Source organism: Urocitellus parryii, chromosome 9, assembly GCF_045843805.1.
Source record: "Urocitellus parryii isolate mUroPar1 chromosome 9, mUroPar1.hap1, whole genome shotgun sequence".
NCBI lineage: Eukaryota > Metazoa > Chordata > Mammalia > Rodentia > Sciuridae > Urocitellus > Urocitellus parryii.
Window position 1 is genome coordinate 44,536,662 of NC_135539.1, and position 20,555 is coordinate 44,557,216.

Below are 20,555 nucleotides of genomic sequence, written 5' to 3' on the forward strand. Positions count from 1 at the left end.
TGGCCAGTGTCTTGAGACCCTCATCCCCCCAAGCCCAGGGAAAGCGCACCAGGCTGCCTATCTGTAGTTCAGGACATTGGCGCTTGCCAGCCCCGGGGCCGCCCTCTGACCCCGTGGTCAGCATTATTGTCCAGCACGGCTTGCTTCTAGGACAGGCCCTTCATCTCCTTTTAAATGGCATGTTTGGACGCCTGGGTGGACCAGCGACGGAGCATCGAGTGCTTACATTAGCCTCGTTCAAACATGGCTCGCAGCCCAGGCCAGTTTATTTATTTTGACGTGGTGCATTTCATTCCACTGGGAATTGGCCGCCGCCCTCTTCCCCCTTCCAGCTGCCACCCTTTACCACCCACCCCGGCCACCCTTCTTCCCAGGCCTGCCTCTCCTGTGCCACGGAAACTCTGTGGACCAGGCCCCACAGCAGCCTCCAAGCCAGAGGCTCTGCCTGCCCCAGCGCGGTTTGCCGCCTGCTCAGCCGCCACCCATAGCCTCAGCCCGGGGTGGGGACCACCTACCGACAGCCCCGTGGCGGGCCTACACTTTCCAGAACTTTCTCCTTAGGGTCCATGTAAGCGTGAGGGTGGGGGTCTGGGCCCCTGCAAAGGCAGGAAGGGCTCCCACAAGAAGCAAGACCACCTACCCATTTTTATATTTTTTTTTCCAGAAGCCACCCAACCCAGACACTAGGACGGCAACAGGTCTCTGCTCACCTTTGGCAGCCACAGAATCAATATGCCACTGCAGGTCCCTGGAGCCCAGCGGCCCCCTCCCGCCCCCGCCCCCATTTGCAGAAACAGCTTGTTCTGCATATGGATGGAAACTGTGTCCTGGCAAAACACAAAAAGTAAATATTTAAAGGGAGAAAAAGCACACACACAAGGAAACAAAATGCCTCGCGCTAATGTTTCCCTGGTCTGCGGCCAGGCGCCCCCACCCCCCGGCCCTCCCGGCTCCTGCTCAGCGGGCCATATGGTCGGACAGCCCTGGATCAAGCCCTCCAGGGTCCCCAAGAACGTGGGCCCACTGGGTCTGGCCTTTCTCGCCTGCATTTGTTGTTCATCTGTGAGTTTCTCGCGTCCTGGGCCAACTGCCGTCCATGTTCCCGGGGTTTAGGTTTCTGATGGGCCTGAAGCCCCGTGCCACCCGGGGCCGAGGTGGACCGTGTCCAGGAGGAAGGGAGGACGCAGGAGCCGGTGGCCTGTTGGAGAATGGCCCCGGGACGTGGGATGCAACTGAGCTCACTTTCTGATGTTCTGATGATGAGTATTTCCTCCCCCAACTCGGGGCAAATAAAAATATATGAAGGGGATTTTGTGTGATCGCCAGACTGTCCTGGACCTCCCGGATGTAGCTCATCCAGCATCTGAGAAGGTGGATCCTGGCCAGGAAGGGGCGAAGACTGCACCACCGTTAGGGACAGGAGAGAGGGTGGACCACCAGCCAGCTGAAATGACCCTACCACCTGCAGGCAGACAGACCCCTCAATTTTCACATGAAAGAATGTCATAATACACCATTGGAAGAACTGAAGTTCAAGTAACACTGTGCCAGGTCTGATTATTCTGGGGTGGAGCACATAACTAATGTGACAATTCTGGGAACCCACAGATACCAGGGCGCACTGTTCCTACAAAGCTCAGAGAAGCAGAGGAGAGGGATCTGTGGGTCTGGGTTGGGTTTCTAAGGCTCCCATCCTGACTTTTGACCCACAGGCCCCGTTTTAGGCCTGGTGACATCTCTGGAGACAGATCCAGATGGAGAAAATTCCCTTCCCATTTCTCACTCAGTTGTCTTCGATTCTCACAGGGACTCTGTTTAAAACGATCTGGGCCCTGTAACATATTTATTTGGTTGTGGGAGATTACTTAGCAGGATTCGTTGGCGCCTTTAGGCTGCGGGTATGTGCGGCGGCGAAGGGCCCGACAGATGTGTGTTCCTCTTTGAAGGGAGAGGAAGACATAATACAAAACCGTTGCATTCGTAGCTTCTAGCCCCGGTTCACAGAGAAGCTGTCACCGTTCTGACTGGGAAGTATGTGAACGACACTGTTCATGATCACAAATTCTGTCCTCAAGTTGCATGATTATTAAAGCCAAAGGCTTTAGGGATCTTAAAAAGTCATTATGCCTACGCTACCACCCAATCCCACCCCTTGACAATTAATTTTCAGCTTAGATTTTATAGGACCTTTGATTGAATGAGATGTCTTAGTGGGTCACAGTATTTATAGTTATTGATTTATGTGTCTGCTGTTCCTAAGACCAGAAATGACTTTCCCAAGGTGATCTCGCTGAAGAAGGACCCACCCAGGGTTTACCCACTAAGCCTTGGGGTGTCCTAAGAGAGACACAATCTCTAACTGGATATCCATCAGGAGCCCACATCACAGACAGAGCTGAGCAGGAACAAAGCAACGTTCCATAAAACAAGTCAGTCACAGAACGGCCCCGAGAGAGGAGTCAAGCAAAACTCGGGAAGCGGCCCGGGCCTGAGGGGTCACCCCACTTTGATCCCTGATGTCACAAAGGATCACGGAATCTTAACATGATACGTGGAAAACGGAAACAGAGTGTCAGGTTCTTTGCAGAAATACTGACGTCATTTTAAGGCCACACATTTTCCTCAGGGTACATCCTTTGACTACACCTCGTGGGTTTTGACAGGATGTATTCTCCTTTCCTAAATTTTTAGCTAATTATTTCAAACTTGCCTCTTTTAAAATCTCACTGAGCTGAGCTCCTCAAGATCATTTTTTTCCAAGGTTGATGCCAATTTTCAGAACCCCGGTTGAGGTACCAGTTTCCCCACACCTTCAGGGGCCCTAAATAGCATCATCTTTATTTTTTGCCAATCTGATGACTAAATCATCAGGTCTCTTTATTATCGCTCATAAAATAATATTATTTCCTTATTATTGTGACACCTGATGATTTACTCATCAGATTGGCCAATTAACATTCTCCCAACTACTAGTGATGTTGAACATAGATTTAAATGTTTGACCTTCCTTTTTATTTCAACTTCAGTGAATTGTTCTCTGTCTTTTTTTTTTTGTTGTTGTTAATAATTGTTAAGAGCTTCTCAATAGGAGAGGTATTAATCTTCTTTCAAATATTTTCCTTAGTGCATCTTCTCTCAATATTTTTGCATTTTCTTTTGCCATGCAACTTTATCTAATTTTTTTTTTAGCTAGATTTCTCAAACTTTCCCCTTAAGGTTTTGGATTTCCTGTCTTATTTTAAAAAGATTCCCCTAAAAAAAATCTACTCAGGATACAAAATTCTTGAGTAGGATTTCTTTAAATAAGTTATTAGTTTCGGAAGTTTCATATGTTTATGATATTATCTTTTTCTATGGTGAGGCTAACTGTGACCTGCAGACCAACACCAGTATTTTTTAAAGAAAGTTTGTCACATATTTTCTGGGACTGCTCCTGTAGCACAATGTCAGTGTAGAATCATCGACACAGAAACTCTCTGGTTTGTGCAGCCTAGCATATTTAGTATTATCCCACTTTTTATTTAAAAACATTCCATCAATCCTTGCTACATAAAATCTCTATAAAGTCTCTTTATTCTTCAGACCCTACTTTATTTCTTTCAATAATGCTTTATAAATTTTTTCATCTTTTAAAGGTTGATCATGATGGGTCCTGCCTTATCGTGAAGGGAAATGAAGATAATTCACATAAAGTGCTGAGCCAGCCTTGTTTCATGCCTGGCTCATAAAAATCTCTCAAAAAAATAACAGCCGTTGTTTACGCCGGGTCAGGAGGGCCAGCAGACAGGGAGCTCGGCCCCTGCCCTTCTGGATGTCTTTCTTGGTGAGGATCCTGCTTGTTGTTATCAGCGGGCTTATTAAAATTACTTTTCCTGATAGTGAAATTCATACAAATTCTTTCTGGATATTTTGGAAGTGAAATAAGAAAAATGAAATGAAAACGAGAGGCCACCTCCAGTGCCGCGGGATGTAGCTGGGGGACCGCGGCCCCCAGCAGAGCCTGCCCACCCGGCCGTAAGTTTCCTCGGGGCTGGCCGGTGGGCGGGGACTCGGCCTGCGCGCGTTCTCCAGCAGCCCCAGCCCAGGCCTGAGGAGGGGACAGCCGCGAAGTAGCCCGCCTCGAGGTCCCCAGGGTCCCCGGCTCCCGCGCTGGAGCGGGCGCGGGCCTCCCGGCTTCCCGGCGGTCGGGCTGGTAAACATTTCCGGCCCCTCCCACTGCGCGCCGCCTGCGAGGCGGCCTCCAAATCCGCAGCCCCGGTGCGGGTGGGCTGCTGGTGCCCAGCTGTCCCCCGGCGCCGGCATCCCTGTGTTTGCCATCACAGGGAGATCTCTGCCCCCTGGGGCTGAGAGACCCCAGTCTTTTCCCAAGCTGAAGCTGCAGGGTACTGAGGTACCAGCCAGATGTCTTCCCACAAAGGATCTGTGGTGGCACAGGGCAACGGGGCTCCTGCCAGTAACAGGGAAACTGACTCGGTGGAACTGGCTGAACTGGGACCCCTGCTAGAAGAGAAGGGCAAGCGGGTAATTGCCAACCCAAACAAGGCTGAAGAAGAACAAACATGCCCAGTGCCCCAGGAAGAAGAGGAGGAGGTACGGGTACTGACACTTCCCCTGCAGGCCCACCATGCCATGGAGAAGATGGAGGAGTTCGTATATAAGGTCTGGGAGGGGCGTTGGAGGGTCATCCCATATGATGTACTTCCTGACTGGCTGAAGGACAATGACTATCTGCTACATGGCCACAGACCACCCATGCCCTCCTTTCGTGCTTGCTTCAAGAGCATCTTCCGCATCCACACTGAAACTGGCAACATCTGGACCCATCTGCTTGGTTTCGTACTATTTCTCTTTTTGGGAATCTTGACCATGCTTAGACCAAATATGTACTTCATGGCCCCTCTTCAGGAGAAAGTGGTTTTTGGCATGTTCTTTTTGGGTGCAGTGCTCTGCCTCAGCTTCTCCTGGCTCTTCCACACCGTCTATTGTCATTCAGAGAAAGTTTCCCGGACTTTTTCCAAACTGGACTATTCAGGGATTGCTCTACTGATTATGGGGAGCTTTGTCCCCTGGCTCTATTACTCCTTCTACTGCTCCCCACAGCCTCGGCTCATCTACCTCTCCATCGTCTGTGTCCTGGGCATCTCTGCCATCATTGTGGCACAGTGGGACCGGTTTGCCACTCCTAAACACCGGCAAACAAGAGCGGGAGTGTTCCTGGGACTTGGCTTGAGTGGTGTTGTGCCCACCATGCACTTTACTATCGCTGAGGGCTTTGTCAAGGCCACCACAGTGGGCCAGATGGGCTGGTTCTTCCTCATGGCTGTGATGTACATCACCGGAGCTGGCCTTTATGCTGCTCGGATTCCTGAGCGCTTCTTTCCGGGAAAGTTTGACATATGGTTCCAGTCCCATCAGATTTTCCACGTCCTGGTGGTGGCCGCAGCCTTTGTTCACTTCTATGGGGTCTCCAACCTTCAGGAATTCCGTTATGGCTTGGAAGGTGGCTGTACTGATGACTCCCTTCTCTGAGCCTTCCCACCTTGAGGTGGAGGAGGAACTTCCCAAGTGCTTTTAAAAATAACTTCTTTGCTGAAGTGAGAAGAAGAGTCTGAGTTGTCTGTTTCTAGAAGAAACCTCTTAGTGAATTCAATACCAGTTAAGCTTCAGCTCACTTTCACAGCCACTGGGCAATAAACTTTCCATTCCCTTTCCCCTAGCTGGGGAGGGTGGGGATGGTCAACATAGTCATCCCCTTCCTCGGCAGTCACCCTCCTCAGCAAGACAAGTACCATTCCCTCACAGAGACAGTACTTTGAAGCTCATTTTGAGATCTTGCTCCCTCCTTCAACCATTTTGGGAAAAAATTATGGACTGGGACTCTTCAGGAATTGTTTTCTTCTTTTTTCCTGAAAGAAAATGTCCCTCTCTTACTCCCTGTCCTTACTTTGTAACCTGGCTTATAACAGGCCATCCATTTTTGTAGCACACTTTTCAAAAACAATTATAACCTGGTCCCATCTTTCTAGGGCCTAGATCTGCTTACATAGCAGAAAGAATAAGACACCAACTTTTACATAGCCCGGCTAATCATGGAAGTGTGTCCAGGCTTCAAATAACTTGAGTTTTAATTTTTTTTTTCTTGGCAGAGTAATGTAAAATTAAACTGGGGAAAGATATTTAATATTTAATACTAAGCTTTAAAAAGAAACCTGCTATCATTGCTATGTATCTTGATGCAAAGATTATGATGATAATAAAAGAAAGTACAGCAAAAAAAAAAAAAAAAAAAAAAAAAAATGAAAACGAGAATCTCCCCTGCTCGGTGTGGTCTGGTTTTGTGGACACGTAGGGTACGTGTCAGGAGGGGTTCCCTGCGGTGTAGAAAGGACATGCTTCCATTTTGCCCTGGGATGCCCAGCTGATAACGCAAAATAAAAACACACCAGTTGAGTTTCAATCTGAGATGATACGATCGTGCTGTTTTGCCGCCTCCTGTTATTTAACGAATGTAACACAGGTCAATCTCCACATCTTTAAATGACCTTTAGGATGTTTTCTTACTCAGGCATGGGGGCGCCCACTTGTGATCCCATGACTTGGGAAGCTGAGGCAGGAGGATCACTAGTTCAAAGCCAGCCTGGGCAACTTCACCAAATGTCTCAAAATAAAAAGTGAAAAATCAAAGGGCATGATGTAAGTCGGCGGTAGAGCACTCCTGGATTCAATCCCCAGGGCCAGAAAAAAGTTATCTGAATGAACATATACAGTGTATTATATGCACAACATTACATACACAGAAGTGCGTGCATACCTCCAAAACCAGAATCGATTCTCCTGAATTGTAGGAATGTTCAGACATTTTGACTCAAAATCCAATCTTGGATTTTTGGCGAAATTTGCTATTCAGCTTCGGCTTCAGACTGTGGAAGGTGTAAGAGCTGCAGTCGGACTTCAGCGTCATTTCTGGTCTCTGCACACTTAGGGGTGATCAATAACTGTAATATCCCATAAAGTCGAGTCCTATCTAATCCACATACCACAGCAGCAGAGGAACACGTAAGACCCGCCATGTAAACTGGTTATTAATAGCTGATGGTCCCGTTTCAATGGATCAGGTCAGCATTCTGAATACCACACAGAGTGAACCTCTTACTGTGTCTTAGATCTTAAATTCCATCAGCCAGTTAATACATAAATGAATTACTACCACTTCAAGAGCAAAGCGCAGGCATGAATTATACGGCTTGTGAAAACTATTCATTTCACATGAAAAATAATTTCTAGCAACTTTCCAACCATTAATAAACAAATGATGATACAAATATTCAGAGAATCTAGCTAAGTGAATTTAGAATGAACATTGTTTCCTTTTGAAGCCAATAACCATGTGCCAATAATTTAGAATAGAATAATTTAAAAATAAAATTATAAAATAATTTGCAATAAATGATCAAGAATAGAATTATAAAAATTTAATCATATAGAATCAAATATCAAATCACATCACAACTATAACATTTAGAGGATTATTTGGAAGGAAAGGAAGTACAGACTTCAATAACCATATAGTTACCATATATTAACCATATAGTTAATAATAAATGTCTAACGGTATTTTTGGTCCACACGGGTCGTGGTCTTTCTTGAAGCAATCCTGTATTCTCACAATCGATTTCAAAATGACAGACTTCACATTTTAATTCCTTAAAAAGACAATTCCTGGAGGACTTTGGGTCTACAGAAACTAAAAATTTGTGCAAAAAAGCTTCTCAGAATGTTGTTCTACTGAAAACTGATTTAGTACTTGCAGATGGGAGACATTTGTGGTGCCCTCCAGTGACAGGGGCACACTCGGCCTTCTCAATCAGTGTGACGGAGCAGCTCTCTGCCGGCTACTCTGCTCTGCACAGAGCTCGACGGTGTTATTAAACGTGGGACTTGTGCACATTTCCCGTCAGTTCCACAGCGTGGTCAGAGGATCAGTGCAGCCAAGTTCTCTTCATCTTTATTTCATTGCCAACAGGCTGTGGTTCTTCCCAGAAGGACGACTCTAGGGGAATAAATATTTGCAAAATGAAAAGTCCATCAAGAAAAGTATTGAAGCTGGCTGCAATGGCCCACGCCTGTAACCCCAGCAGCTCGGGAGGCTGAGGCAGGAGGATTGTGAGTTCAAGGCCAGCCTCAGCCACTTAGCAAGACCCTGAGCCACTCAGTGAGACTCTTGTCTCTAAATAACATACCAGAAAGGGGTGAGGGATATGGCTGAGTGGTTAAGTGCCCCTGAGTTCAATCCCAGGTATCAAAAAAATAAAAAGAAGAAAGAAGTGTCAAGCAACTGTCTCCAACCACTCGACAACATGTCGGAGGTTGCAGATGAAGTAGGCATCACCAGCCTTCAGTGTGCTCGCACTCCTCAGCTGTGTGTGGAGACAGGCAACAGAGGGGTTGCCTGGGATCCCCGGAGGGTTTATTCTTCAGTTTTCAGTGGACACAACATCTTTATTTTATTTTTATGTGGAGCTGAGGATCGAACCCAGCACCCTGTGCATGGAGCGCACTATCGCTTGAGCCACGTCCCCAGCCTTCACCCTTCTTTTTCATGAACTACAAGGTGTAGAAGAGATTGGGGGACTGCCTTGTTGTGTGATTTTACAAAATGTTCCAATAGATTGGAACAGCAGCGATTACGAGTTCAAAGGCCACTTGAAGAAAAAGGAGCCTTAAAATCTTCCACCCAGGAGGATGTCAGCTCTGCACCGGGTGTTAACCACCAAAGATCCCTGGCACAGCAAGTAGCTCGCTGGCTGGAAATGTGCAGAGGGAGAGTCCGCTTGATGGGCTTTGGAAGGAAAAGGCTTCTTTGGTCAACCTGCTGCATGACCCTCCTGTTTGCCCACTGCTGAAAAGATACTGGAAACGGCCTGCCTCCAAGGAGAGCTGAGGTGCAGTGGAAATTCAGAGATAGGATGTTAATTGAAAAGCCATGCCCGTGTTTCACTGTGACATTTTTTTAGCTCTAATGTTTAAAGACGAATTTTACTTCAAGCACAGGCCAAAATACTGGAAATAAAAATGGGCCAAATGTATTAGTCAGGTTTTCATCACTATAACAAAATAGCTGAGATGATTAACTTATAAGGAGTAAAGGTTTATTTTGTCTCACAGTTTGGAAGGTTCCAGTCCCAACTGATATGTCTCATTGCTTTGAGCCTGTGGTGAGGCAGCGTTTCATGCCAGGAGCATAGAGTGGAGCAAAATCACTTGCTTTCTCAATCAGGAAGCCGAAGAGGAAGGACCAGGGACCCCTTGGAGGGCACACCCCTAGTGAGCTAAAGACCTTCCATGAGACCCCACCTCCTAACATTCCCATCCCCTCCCAATAGCACCTCCAGGCTTTAGGGAACATTTATTTCCAAAGATATTGCACCAACCAAGGCAGAGTCCGGGATCTGCTCCTGAAATCTGCAGCACCCGGTGCTGAGACTTCACCATTACAACGCTAACATCAAACCTTGAAAAACTAACTAGCAAAATTCTTAAATGGAAATCAAGGCCTTGATTACAATTTTAAATAAAATTTCAGACATATCCACATAATACAGCTGTGTTCCTATCTACAGCCAGGCCAAAAAAAAAAAAATGACCTGTAGTTTGATTTGTTATATAAATTTCTTTAATAGAAAGGAAAGGATTATTCACCAACCAACAGCTCGCATTCTGTTTCCAGAAAAGTCACTTTTAATCAGACGATGCCGAGGTCTTTCCTTAATGCTCCTCAAGCACAGGCCAAAATACTGGAATAAAGATGGACCAAAGGTATTAGTCAGGTTTTCATCACTATAACAAAATAGCTGAGATAATTAACTTAAAATGAGTAAAGGTTTATTTTGGTTCACTGTCGCGACCCCTTGCCCGCAAGGAAGACGCAACTCGGGAATCTTCTCTCAGCAGTTTATTCAGGTCCTTGATACTTTTTCTTCTTTCAGCTGTTTATTCAGGCCTTTGTATTGACATGTCTTTTAGCTTCTACTGCTACTCCTACTACTACTTCTACTGCTACTCCTACTGCCACTACTACTATTGCTACTACTACTGCCACTACTACTATTCCCGTGTGCCCCAGCCTTAATAAAGCAGATAAAGCCCCAATGCACAACTGCCACGTGGACTTTTCTCATAGGGTGCCAAGTCACAGCGTGCCAACTCATTCTGATAAGGAGTTGTTTGTCACAGACTACAGGGGAAACCAGCGCCATCTTGTAATGGCGGCCACAGTTCACAGAAACGGCTCACCACAGTTCCCCCTTTTTTGTTTTATTACGACAATACAGGCGAGAGTAGAGGTCCTATCCCACTGTGCAGAAGTGGCTGCATATGGTCCAGCCTAAGGAGGGCCCTTCCCCAGATCTGGCTCCATATCAGCCGACGCCTTTTTTCGTGGGGCGGGGCGTGGACGTCCAACCCGCATGCAATAGGACATGCTCCCCTTGAGGTCCACTCAAGTGGATCACTCAAGTGCAGTGCCTTGCCTCGCATCCTGTATCGTGACGATGGTAGACAAAGGGGGACAGCTGAGGCTGTCTTTGTAGTGCAGACAAAATTAAGTTGGCAACACCCTAAGAGAAAGGCACGGACAATAGAGAGGGGGAGAAATTTGGTTGTGACATCTGCCATTGTTAGATAAAGGTCAAGACGTTCCCGTGGAGCACATATGTCATGGCCTTGTGAACTGGCCACTTTGACATGCAGAACAAGGAATTGGGGGCTGGGCCCCGGGGGCCAGGGAAGGCCTGCTATCAGCAAGTTCCCCTCTTTTGTTTATTGCATGTCAAAGGGAATCAAGTAGCCCCTGTCTTAGGTCGTCCACCGCCCCTGCACTGCTTACCCGTCTCTGGGGAGGCCCCATTCCCCTGTCTTAGGTTGCAGTGCAAGCGTGGAAGTTGCCCGTCACTGGGTACTACAAGATCAGCTCAGCGTGTTGTGGCCAACAGGACATTGTTATGGTAACCGCCTCCATAAACAGGACCCATGACCATCACCATCAAATGGCAGGTGTAGTTGGACTGTAAGATTAGCTAGCAAAGATCCTAGTGCAGAAAGGCAGGGAGGAGAGGTATGCACAAAGGAAAGATATGGTAGAAGTTCCAGCATTAGAAGAGTAACAAAAGAAGGACATGTCGATCCCAGTGCAATGTTATAATAACTTGGGGTGCAACGACCATGTCAAAGGTTTACTGTTTAAGATGCGCAAGCCAGACTTGTGGCGAGTTGCCATTTTTTAAAGCAGCAAGAGCTTGTATGATCATAGCCTTATCCCGAGCATTGCGGGCCTTGAGACGACAGAGAAGCCACAAACAGAGAATCACACCAAAGCAACACATAGTGCCAAAAATGTCTATTCCCACCCACTCCTTAAAAAAGAAAAAGGCAGAAGATATCCAAGATATCCAAGTGGTGAATTGACTCAAGGTCACTGGATCGACACGGGTGTTGTTTAAGGCAGCTATCTGAGTTAGTTGAGACTGGATCAAATTTTTTGCCACCATGGACCAATTTCCGGCCAAGTACTCTCCGATGATGCGGGAAGCATTCCTGGAATTATTAAATCTGACAGAGGTTATGCATAAATGTGCATGTTGGTCAACACAACCCAAAAGCACCAAGTCAGCCAATTCTTCTACCTGAGCTTGGAGTAAATCTATTCTTTGGTTGGCAGCTAAAATCCCTGACAAAAGATGTTGGTTAACTTTATTTTGAGAATCGAGTATGGTGGAAGTTTGTTGAATAACCTGATTAATAGTGGCAGCAGTTTGGACCTGATTAAGAGCCTGTTTGCATTCAGCAAGCTGCTCCTTAATCTTCACTTTATCAGTTAAAAGAGCATCCTTTACCAATCTCCATAGAGAGAAAGTAGCAATCGGGACTCTATCTGGACCCTGGTCCCTCAACAACTTTTGGAGATCCTGCTTTACCAAATCCCAATCACTGTTATTAAGAAAGCCTCCCGTCAGAAACCAAGGACAAGCCTGGGCTATAGCTTCAACGAATTTAGTTGTTGTCTTGGTTTTTATTCCTGTTCCTTGTTTGTTTAACAGTTCTTTAACTTCGTTGGCCAGACGAAGTTTCACTGTTGAGTTACCCATGGTACGTACCCTGTCTCTTTAAATCATCTTTGATCCAATCCTCCCCCTTCTCCCTTAGAAGGTGAGCCTCCTCCGCTTACCTCTGCTTTCCGAATCTCGGTAAGGACCTCCAGATGCCAAGTCCGGCTAACGGAAACCGAGTCCGGCGAGAGACGTCGAGGGTAAAAAATAAAAAAAATCACAGGACACCAAGGTTCTTTATCCAGGAGGAGGCATGTGTGCCTTTTTTTTAAAATTTCTTTTTATACTTTGGAACAATTTTTGAAAACCTTAGAATCTATAAACAAATTATTATATTTTGAGAAGAAATATCAATGAAAATAAAGTTAAAACCTTTAGATATTTTGGAGAAATAATTATAATAATTTATCATTATATGAGTTTGAACAATAACCTTGAGAAGTAGAAATTACTTGATTGTATTTTTATTTAAAAGCAAATTTATAGTAAACACATTTATCTCAAATATCTGTAACTGAAAAAACAGAGTATCTGATAAATGTAAATATAAAACTTAAATTATAGGTTTTCTGTTGAAGAAAAACAATTAGGCAAATATATATTAACTAATCAATTAGGCATGTGCTAATTAATTTATAGATTAACAAATATAGGTTATCTAAATATCTAAAATATATATATAAAGAATAAGAACATAACTTATAATTATATTAACTTCGTGTAACCACGTGGTCTTAAAATATTTGGATCCATTTAAATTTATTTTTAACTAGGAGTGCACTCTTCTATGTGACGTCACTTGATGTAACTGAAATAAGATCCTTGAGTATACATTTTTATTTTTATAGTTAGCAATGAAAATAAGGATTCTTTGGTCATCACAGGAACTTTGCCGGCTTGTTCCTGTGGCGAGCAAATGCATCCTCATAACCTTCAAAATTAAAAGTAAAATATAAAGAAGCATATTTGATATCTCCCATCAATAGAACATTATTTAGTAACACAACTATAGAGAAAAAGTCAGGTTATTTAACTTAGAACTAGCTTAAATTTAGGACTGTAACATAGAAACCTGTGGAATTAAATTTTGTCTGAAAAAGATATCTTTCATTAGCATTTACAGGTAGGCATTTTGTTGTAAAAAAATACAGGCTCTGAGCAGCTCCGGTAGAAACCTGAAACACAGCAGTACAGGTTAGTGGCTGGAAAGCGGGACCAGAAGTCCTGTCTGAGTGACTGTGGAAGAACCAATCAGAAGCCCGCAAAAGTGTGGGAGGTGGGACCAGGAAGCAGCTATGCCGGCCAGGCACCCCATGGTTACCATGGTGATGCAAACAACATGGAGTCTGGTGCCCATTTTCAGGGCAAAAGTTCTCCAAGTTTTCTTAGCCGATTGTATTTTGTTTGATTTTGTCTGCATTTTCCCCCGCCTGGCCAAGATCTTACTGCGGTAGCAGCTTGTTCTGTCTCTGCGACCTGCGGTTGCAGTTGTACATCCTGTACTTCCTGGCATTCCCCTAGGGAGTCTACAGATAGAAAGGGGTTGGTCCCTGGGAGGTGACGAAGTCGCCCACTCCCCGGGGTACCATTCCGTCCCTGGATTGCCCCATACACCTAGGCTTCCGGGGCCCGGGCCGGGCCCCTGTTTCCGTTTTGAGGGCAGCGGCCAGAACCTGTCCTGTAATATGAGCTCCATCAATATCCTTACAAGCTCGAATCATGTCATCAACACTCTTTGCTCTGGTAGATTTAATGGCATTTTGGCAATAGGAATTTGCATATTTAAGAGCCAATTGCTTAATGACCGGCATGGCTTGTTCCAAGTTAGGGAATATTTTTTCTGCTACCTGTATCAATCAGGCAAGGAAGTCAGAATAAGGCTCAGAGGGTCCTTGAGCAATTTTTGAAATTTTTGTTTTAGCATTTGAAATAGGTAGAGCCTTCCAAACCTAAATGGCTGCTGTAGCTATCTGAGCATAGACCTCAGGATTATAATTAATTTGTTGATTTATGATAGCATATTGTCCCAAGCCTGTTAACATTTCAAGGTTATGCCGTGGGAAGCCGGCGTCCTGATTGACTCGGGCTAGCTCGCGACACCTCTCTTGATTTTCACCTTTTCACAACAAAAAATCCCCTCCAGACAACACAGCCATGCAAAGCTGTTGCCAGTCACTAGGTGTCAGCTGATTGGCAGAGAAAGACTCGAAGAGAGTCAATGTAAAGGGGGCATGGGATCCGTAATTAGTAACTTCCTCCTTTAGTTGTTTAATATCCTTAAAGGCTAAAGGAACATGTACTCTGGCCGGCTGTCCATCGGCATCCAAGTTTTCAATTACTGGGAAGTTTGGGCCGTCTTAGGCGGCCACTGAACACCCCCCAGCCTTCTGGGGTTGTCCTTGTCCCAATCGGGGTTATAAGGAGGGAGCGTGACAGCGATCGGGGCTGTAGGTGCTTTAAATCTTGACTTTTTCAATCGACCCTCCAGTTCCTCTATCTCCCTTTCCAATTCTTCCTCCTGCCAGCTGTTACCATGGAGCCCAGTTAGTAACTCCCTTATCTTAGAAATGTAGTCAGCACTGTGAAGCCCAGCTCAAGGCCAGAGGCCTTGTTACATATTTTTGTGAAAAACTAGTAAGGGAGTGTCCAGTGCCTGGACTGCTGATTTTTTCAGACAGTAGCCAAATAAAACAGGGCAACATGAAAATAGGAAGTTTATCTACATTAAACGTTTTTGTAGAGATTCTTTTGCTGAAAGTCCTAAAATAAGCCATGGTGAATATTCTGGAGAAGGTCAATTAAGACTTTTCTGTGGGCCTGATAGGGAGGGGGAAGATGAGAAGGAGGGGTTGAGAGCGGCTAGGGTGGATCTAATTCCTCAGAACTGTCCGAGCTACTTGTGTCCTTGGGAGTTTTTAACTCAGTCAAGTCCGGATAGAGCCTTCTCCTCTGTTTAACTTCAGACTCCCTTATCTGTTCACCACTCTTATTCCTAATACTTTCTGCTACCTCGCTATGTGACCCCTCCAATTTTTCTTCATGCAATTGCTCAAGAACAGCCTGACCCTCGCTCACAGCTTTCTGGCATTTACCATCCATTATACACCCCCTCACTAATTTCCAAAGCGGAATGGTACCGCCCCTTAAAGTTCCTTGTTTGTAAGCGAAATCCAGATCTTTCCCTAATTTGTCCCAACTGGAAATCGTGAGACCCCCTGAAAAAGCAAACCAAGGAGCTACAGAGTCAGTCTCTTCTAAAAACCTCTGTAATGTGCTCCGCTTCACTTTAAGTCCCTTAGAACGCAGTAACCCGTCCAAGGCCAGCAAAATTGGGCTTGAGGGAGTAGCACCCATACTGTTCCAAGCAGTATAAAGAAAGTGAAAATACAAAACTCCGCTCTCTCTTTATCTACAGAGGAGCGTCTTATTTATTTATTTATTTTTTCCCCGCTCTCTCTTTATCTACAGAGGACACAACAACAAAAGAAACACAAAAACAAAAGCGAAATGACACAACAAAAGAAACACAGAAAACAAAAGTGAAAGTACACAGTGCAGCTGCAATAAATATGAGGCTCTCTCTTTCTTTGTAGAGGAGCTGACCCCGCTTTGGACGCGGATCCCACTTACTGGGACTATCCCTGCTTTGATCGCAGATCCCACTTACCTGGGACTAACCGGTGCACCACCCCTGACTGACTGAAAGTTCTGGTTCCCGGGTTTCGGCACCACTTGTCGCGACCCCTTGCCCGCAAGGAAGACGCAACTCGGGAATCTTCTCTCAGCAGTTTATTCAGGTCCTTGATACTTTTTCTTCTTTCAGCTGTTTATTCAGGCCTTTGTATTGACATGTCTTTTAGCTTCTATTGCTACTCCTACTACTACTTCTACTGCTACTCCTACTGCCACTACTACTATTGCTACTACTACTGCCACTACTACTATTCCCGTGTGCCCCAGCCTTAATAAAGCAGATAAAGCCCCAATGCACAACTGCCACGTGGACTTTTCTCATAGGGTGCCAAGTCACAGCGTGCCAACTCATTCTGATAAGGAGTTGTTTGTCACAGACTACAGGGGAAACCAGCGCCATCTTGTAATGGCGGCCACAGTTCACAGAAACGGCTCACCACAGTTCACAGTTTGGAAGGCCATTTGTTCCTGTAAGAATCGCACTGACTATCACACTGTGGTCCAAAGAAAATGACAGCAGCTCATTCAAAAGCGAGTTACCTAGCATCAGTACCCAGTGACTCTCTTCACCTTCTAACATGTATTTGAATAATATAAGTATTTTATAAGCATATCACATGCACCTATTTCTTTTTCTGTCCCCATTGTTCTATCCCCTATTTTCCCAAACCTTCCCACCCTTTATTAATGCAGGCTGTGAAGTTTCATTTCCTGGAGAACTTTAAAAGAAAAGGGCAGCAGGGCCCTATCCAGCTGACTGATAAGAGTGGAACCAAAGATTTCTGACCCTTACTCTGAGTCCTCCTCCTGTGATTTTATGGCCTCCGGCCAGTGGGTTCCGCTCAAGCAGGCCACCCACGATACTGAGACCCTAGTTCAAAGGCCGACCTCCCTTACAAATGATAAGCCCGGTTCAGAAATGTGGAACATCCATCATGGGCGGATCCCCTCTGTCCCCGTCACGGAAGAAAATCTGCACTTGAACATGGAACGAGGCACCGGGTCTGTCCAGGACTGTCCTAAACCACCAGCAGTGCAGCTACGGCCCCTCCAGGATCCCGGGGACCAGCCACCCGGGGACCCACCTGCAACATTCAGTCAGCATTTAGCTTATCCATCTGCCCCCTCCTTTCCCAGCCCCCCAAAACATATGGTGAGAGCTGTCTCTGTTTGCTGTTGTTGTTTTGAGCAAACCCTTAAAGGAAAACAAGCTTTTCATCTTAAAAAAAAAAAAAAATCCAGTAATCGCCTCTTACTGATTTTTAAGGAAATCACTTCAGAGCTCAGCTTTGAGTTTTGAGCTTTGCTCCTTTTCTGATCTGGCGATATTCGGTACCTTACCCTCCTGTGCCTGGGCGGCTACAGTTCCGCAGCAAACTGCAGCTGCCAATCAACCCCACGATGGTGAAGGGAAGGGGCCACCTCGGGGTGTCCTGTGGCTGAGCCATGAGGGGCCGGCCGTAGGTTAGGTACGTGAAGTGCATTTTTGGCTTATGTTTTCAGCTCACAGTGAATTTATCTGGACATAACCCCGTTGTACGTGGAGCCAGGTCTGTGCATGCCGCACCCACTGGTCATTGTGAAGTCATTTGGTTCTCCTAAAATGGCCAAAGCATGACTTTACTGTCAGCCCAGCTGACCAGCACCCCATGGAATTTTTGGCCTGGACCATCAGGTGTCGAAGTTTCTAGAGTCCCTCGGCCTCCCTGAATACCAACAGCACTGGGTGCAGGTCAGGGGCAGAGTTCGGGGGCGCCTGCTGTGAGCTGGGGAGAGGCAAGGCTGGCCCTGTGGGTCCCACTTCCTTTGCGTCTTCTAACCAAGGCAGGAAGGAGGCAAACAGAGGCCCAGAGCTGAGGGCAGCCCAGCTCCATCCTGAATTAGCACAAGAAGCCAATTGCTGTAAAACAGTGGCCAGCCTGTTACGGGGGCCTGTGGGTCGGGCCACGTCAGAACGGCCTTTCTCTTTTCATGTGCAGAGTTCAGTGCTGGATTTGATGTTTCCCAAGAACTAGGTGGGAGTTGAAATAACCCTGTTTTCTAGCTCTTCTCCCCTTTGCACAGATGTTTACGATACAGTCCCACTAATGAAGAATGGCCGCCCCTGGCTTTCCTACTGGCCAAGACTCGTCCTGTAGGTCCAGGTGTGTCCAGCCCTGAGCAACAGCCCAGGTTGTCATTTCCTCCCAGACCCCCTCTCTCCAGAGCTACGGCTCTTTTCTAAGGCCAGCTGGCGAGGGCAAGAGGCAGTGGTGGACGGTGAACCAGGGCCAGGACAGGGCTACCGCCTTTCCCTGGAGCCAGCCGGGGCTCTTGAGGGGCGGCCACGATTCCTACCATGTTCAACCTCAGGACTTCCCACAGAGCTCCCCTCAAAATAAAAATGCTGCTGCTTCTCCAAAATAAATAAGTAAATAAAGCCCAAGGGCAGAGAGCGGGAAGTCTGTGTGTGTGTGTGTGTGTGTGTGTGTGTGTGTGTGTGTGTGTGTGTTTCTCAAATGGCTTTTATGAAAGCCCAGGAACTTCTTCTGCCTCAGGCAACACGATGCCGATGCCATCTGAGGCTTCTTTACCTCCAGGAGATGGGGCATGTGGGTGGGCCCAGTTCCCAGGCTGGATAACCTGCAGAGACTCCATCAGAATGAGAAAGGGTGTCCCCAGTCGCAGGCACAGTCCCTGACCACAGAGAAGTGAGCTCCACCCTGGAATTTTGGTGGGGTTAGGGTTAAGGTTAGAGGTTAGGGTTAGGGGTTAGGGTCAGGGTTAGGGGTTAGGGGTTAGGGGTTAGGGTTAGGGGTTAGGGTTAGGGTTAGGGGTTTAGGGTTAGGGTTAGGGTTAGGGTTAGGGGTTAGGGGTTAGGGGTTAGGGTTAGGGTTAGGGGTTAGGGTTAGGGTTAGGGGTTAGGGTTAGGGTTAGGGGTTAGGGGTTAGGGTTAGGGGTTAGGGTTAGGGGTTAGGGTTAGGGATAGGGATAGGGGTTAGGGTTAGGGTTAGGGGTTAGGGTTAGGGGTTAGGGGTTAGGGTTAGGGGTTAGGGTTAGGGGTTAGGGTTAGGGTTAGGGGTTAGGGTTAGGGTTAGGGTTAGGGGTTAGAGTTAGGGGTTAGGGTTAGGGGTTAGGGTTAGGGTTAGGGTCAGGGTTGTGGTTAGGGTTAGGGTTAGGGTTAGAGTTAGGGTTAGGGGTTAGGGTTAGGGTTAGGGTTAGGGTTAGGGGTTAGGGTTAGGGGTTAGGGTTAGGGTTAGGGTTAGGGGTTAGGGTTGGGGTTAGGGTTAGGGTTAGGGTTAGGGTTAGGGTTAGGGTCAGGGTTAGAGTTTAGGGTTAGGGTTAGGGTTAGGGTTAGGGGTTAGGGGTTAGGGTTAGGGCACTGGAGGAGGGGGCAAGGTCACTAGGGGGTCCCTCAGTCTGAGCCTCCAGGCAGGGACGGGTGCTGGCTGAGAAGTCCAGGGCACCTGGCAACAGCACGGAGCAGGGGCAAGACACCAGCAGGAGGACTTGTGCGGAGGCACGTCCACCCGCAAGGACCTCGGACCACTCGTCCTGACTGGAGAGAGATGGAAATGGAGGCAGGGAGGGGGGCAGGGAGGAAAGGGAGGGAAAGAGGGAGGGACAGAGGGAGGGAAAGGGAGAAGTTCTGGTTTGCTTGAGGGCAGGATCGCCGGGGCCAGCTGCGGCAGCAGATGCCGCAGCACTCAGAACGGGAAGAGAGGCCCAGGCCCAGGGGTGGAGGCCTCATGTCTGGGGGACATTCTGAGAGGGACTGGAAGGTCAGCGCAGGGTCACTGGAAGCCGTGCGCTCGTTCCCGAGAGCCCCCCGTGAGCAGGGCCTTCTGGAGGTGCAGGGTACACAGCCGTGAGCAGAGCCCCCGTGGTCCTTCCTGGGCTGGCCTCGTGGTGTGGACGCTCAGACAGAAACGAAGAAGGAGGAAAGCGGTCAGCACAGGGCAGCCAGGAGGAAGAGAGAGAGCTCCACTCACCAGGAGTCACCCCAAAGTCACACCCACCTCCTCCAGCTGCCCCCCACCTGCCTGCAGTCACCACCCGGTGACCCATCTCAGAGGGTTGATCCACTGGTTAGGGTCCGACTCTTCAGTCTCATCATTTCACCTCTGAAATGTCTGCGCTGTCTCCCATGCGCCTTGGGGGCAGCTCATATCCTTAGCAGTAGCCACGGAGGAGCCACGGGGAGGGGCTCTGCTGAGCCAGGTGACCTGGGGGCTCCCCGATGAGGTGGCACTGGGTGGGAGAGAGCTCCCCGCACGGAGGACAGGGGCAGGAGGAAGACCACTGAAACCCCGTGAAGAGGCTCATGTTGTGCCACGGAGAATTCCAGGGGCTGACGCTTGGCTCCTTTGAGAGGGGTGAAGTTCAAGTTCAAGGCTGGGCAACCTGGAGCTCAGGGGGTCTCTGGTCATCCACCCACCAGGGTCTTGGGTCTCCCTCAGTCTTCAAGTCACAGCCTGAAGCTGTTTGGGAGAAAGCACCTGAAACGACGTCTCAGCTGGGGTCGTCCTAACAAAGTGCCATAGATCTGGTGGCTTATAGATCTGGTGGCTTATAGATCTGGTGACTTATAGATCCGGTGACTTATGGATCCGGTGAGTTACAGATCCGGTGAGTTACAGATCCGGTGACTTACAGATCCGGTGACTTATAGATCCGGTGACTTATAGATCCGGTGACTTATAGATCTGGTGGCTTAGAGATCTGGTGACTTATAGATCTGGTGACTTATAGATCTGGTGACTTATGGATCTGGTGACT

At 47.3% G+C, this 20,555-nt stretch overlaps 1 protein-coding gene and 1 long non-coding RNA gene across 2 annotated transcripts; one reads left to right on the forward strand and one right to left on the reverse strand.

The window, feature by feature from the left end:
- The first annotated feature begins 4,077 nt into the window (after positions 1-4,077).
- Positions 4,078-5,849, forward strand: LOC144256829 (adiponectin receptor protein 1). Its single transcript, XM_077802355.1, has one exon. The coding sequence runs from the start codon at positions 4,402-4,404 to the stop codon at positions 5,527-5,529; it is 1,128 nt and encodes a 375-aa protein (XP_077658481.1). The 5' UTR covers positions 4,078-4,401; the 3' UTR covers positions 5,530-5,849.
- Positions 5,850-7,537: 1,688 nt separating this feature from the next.
- Positions 7,538-12,399, reverse strand: LOC144256925 (uncharacterized). The gene is made up of 3 exons (XR_013344324.1): positions 12,224-12,399; positions 9,704-9,794; positions 7,538-8,050 (listed from the first exon to the last, which is right to left on the reverse strand). It is a non-coding gene; the product is annotated as an uncharacterized LOC144256925 (long non-coding RNA).
- Positions 12,400-20,555: the final 8,156 nt, after the last annotated feature.

What these genes read in the sequence shown, in the direction of transcription:
- LOC144256829 (XM_077802355.1), top strand. Translation starts at nt 4,402, where the DNA reads ATGTCTTCCCACAAAGGATCTGTGGTGGCACAGGGCAACGGGGCTCCT.